Source organism: Prionailurus bengalensis, chromosome D3, assembly GCF_016509475.1.
Source record: "Prionailurus bengalensis isolate Pbe53 chromosome D3, Fcat_Pben_1.1_paternal_pri, whole genome shotgun sequence".
Lineage (NCBI taxonomy): Eukaryota > Metazoa > Chordata > Mammalia > Carnivora > Felidae > Prionailurus > Prionailurus bengalensis.
Window position 1 is genome coordinate 2,230,148 of NC_057356.1, and position 2,413 is coordinate 2,232,560.

Here is a 2,413-nt window from a genome sequence, read left to right on the forward strand (position 1 = left end):
AAGGTTCTAAACAAAAGTTTTCTCCTGGAGGCTGAACCAACCACTTTGCCACAAATTAGTTACACCAGGGGTTACTTAACCCCGAGGGGCTCTCCTTCTGCAAACAAAACAGAACAACAACAACAACAACAACAACAACAAACCTGTAAGCTCATATTTACTTTCAGTGTTATCACAGCATCCTATCTTTCAGGGCAAAAACTTTTTTCTTTCACTTTTATTTAAAAAACCAACCGAGCGACCCGGTGGCTCTGACTGCCACTGTGTCCTGTCTGGGAAAAGTTTTCCACTCCAGCCTCCCTCCCCCCCGCCCCCTCCACACCCCTCCGCCCCCCCCCCCCACGAGCCAGTTCACACACAGGTGGGAGGCTGGTCAGGGATTTCGTATTTCCCCAGATGCGTCTTTTGGGGATGCTGGCCTTTTTTGTAAATCCCACTGTTGGTGATCACGCTGGCCGGTTTCCTCCTGCTCTTTGTCTTGAACCTGCGGCTGCAAACGTTCTGCCAGGACTGCAGGGTCTTGGACGTCCAGATCCACATGCCGCTGGTGATACCCACCACCAGCAGCATGAAAATCTTCACCATGAAGATCTCCACGGCGGGGATGGAGGCGGCCATCAGACAGTCCAGACTCTTGGTCTGGTTGTTCGTCTTGCACGTGTGCTGGGTGGCCAGGACCTTCCAGTACTCCATGTTGAGGCGCTCGTAGAAGTAACAGGCGATCACACAGGTGGCCGGCACCGTGTAGAGCACTGAGAAGACCCCGATTCTCACCATGAGCTTCTCCAGTTTGTCCGTGTTCTCCCCGCCGGTCTTCATCACCCTCCTGATGTGGAAGAGCGCCACGAAGCCGGACAGAATGAAGGAAGTGCCCACCACGAGGTAGCAGGCCAGCGGGACGAGCACGAAGCCGGTGAGGGCGTTCACGTCCATGCTGCCCACGTAGCACACGCCGGTGAGCTCGTCCCCCGCCACGCGGCGCATCACCAGGATCAGGATGGTCTTCACGGCCGGGATGGCCCAGGCCGCCAGGTGGAAGTAGCTGCTGTTGGCTTCGATGGCCTCGTGGCCCCACTTCTTGCCCGCCGCCAGGAACCAGGTGAGCGTGAGAATCACCCACCACAGCGAGCTGGCCATCCCGAAGTAGTAGAGGACCAGGAAGACGAGGGTGCAGCCGGTGCTCTCCAGCCCCTCCTGGATGACGTAGAGCTGTCCGCTGTCGCGGTCGCAGGCGATGCTCTCGGCGCCGGCAAAGAGGCGGATGAGGTAGCCCACGGAGTAGACGCAGTAGCACATGGAGAGGAAGATGATGGGGCGCTCGGGGTACCGGAAGCGCGCCGGGTCGACGAGGAAGGTGAGCACGGTGAAGGCGCTGGAGAAGAAGCACAGCACGGCCCACACGGCCAGCCAGACCACGGCGAAGCGCTTGTCGCCGCGGCTCCAGTACACGTCCACGCCGGGCGCGCACAGCGGCGCGCACGCGGCGCTCTTCTCCACGTGGTGGAACTTGCCCGGGTTGTCACAGCTGGCGCGCCCCGGGCCCGCGTCCCGGAGCGGGTGCTCCTGCGCGCTGTGCGGCCGCTGCGGCCGGAAGAGCGGCGGGAACAGGCCGGAGCCCCGGGAGGGCTCGTCCGAGCCGTTGTTGGGCGCCTCCATGCACAGGTAGTTGGGGTCGTTCTTGTTGGGGAGCCTGCTGCAGTCCAGCGAGTCGGGCCACTTGAAGTTGAACTGCTCCATGATCGGGGAGCACTTGAGCCGGGCCTGCTCGCACATGACCCGGCAGGCGGGGATGGGGGTGGAGACTTGCTCGGTGCACATGGGCGCGTACAGCGAGCACAGGAAGAAGCGGAGGTGGCCGTGGCAGCCGTACTCCACCAGCGGCGCGAACTCGTGCAGCTGGATGGCGGCCTCGCGCTGGTTCTCGTGGCCCATCAGGTTGGGCATGCGGGTCATGTTGTAGCCGATGTCCTTGCACATCGGGATCTCGATGGCCTGGCACTTGCCGTCGCCCGGGCGCTCCGTGTCCATGGAGCTGATGGCGGCGCACGAACCCATCACCTGCAGGACCAGCCACAGGCGGGGGCCCGGCCGCGGCATGCTGGCGTCGGAGGTGCCCCGGCGGGGAGGTCGGCTCCCCTCAGCGCCGCCGCTGCCCGGCTCGGGCCGCGGGCCCCGGCTCCCCGTCCCCGCTCGGGCCCCCGCCCATGCCCGCTCGGCCGGCCCGAGCGCTGCGCTCCGCGCCCCCGGCCTCGGCCGAGGTGGGGGGGCCGCGGAGGGAGGGGAGGGGAGGGGAGGGGAGGGGTGGGGAGGGGACGGGGACGGGGAGGGGACGGGGGAGAGACGGGCAAAGTTGGCCAACAGTACCGGGAAGCGCGACGGGCCCCGGGCTCCCGGCGGGCGGCGGCTCCCGGCC

General features: G+C 64.8%; 1 protein-coding gene across 1 annotated transcript; it reads right to left on the bottom strand.

Annotated features, from left to right (window-relative positions):
- Window positions 1-319: 319 nt before the first annotated feature.
- On the bottom strand, window positions 320-2,159 carry FZD10 (frizzled class receptor 10). Its single transcript, XM_043557300.1, has one exon. It carries the CDS (start codon window positions 2,095-2,097, stop codon window positions 352-354), a length of 1,746 nt encoding a protein of 581 aa, XP_043413235.1. The 5' UTR covers window positions 2,098-2,159; the 3' UTR covers window positions 320-351.
- Between the last annotated feature and the right edge of the window lie 254 nt (window positions 2,160-2,413).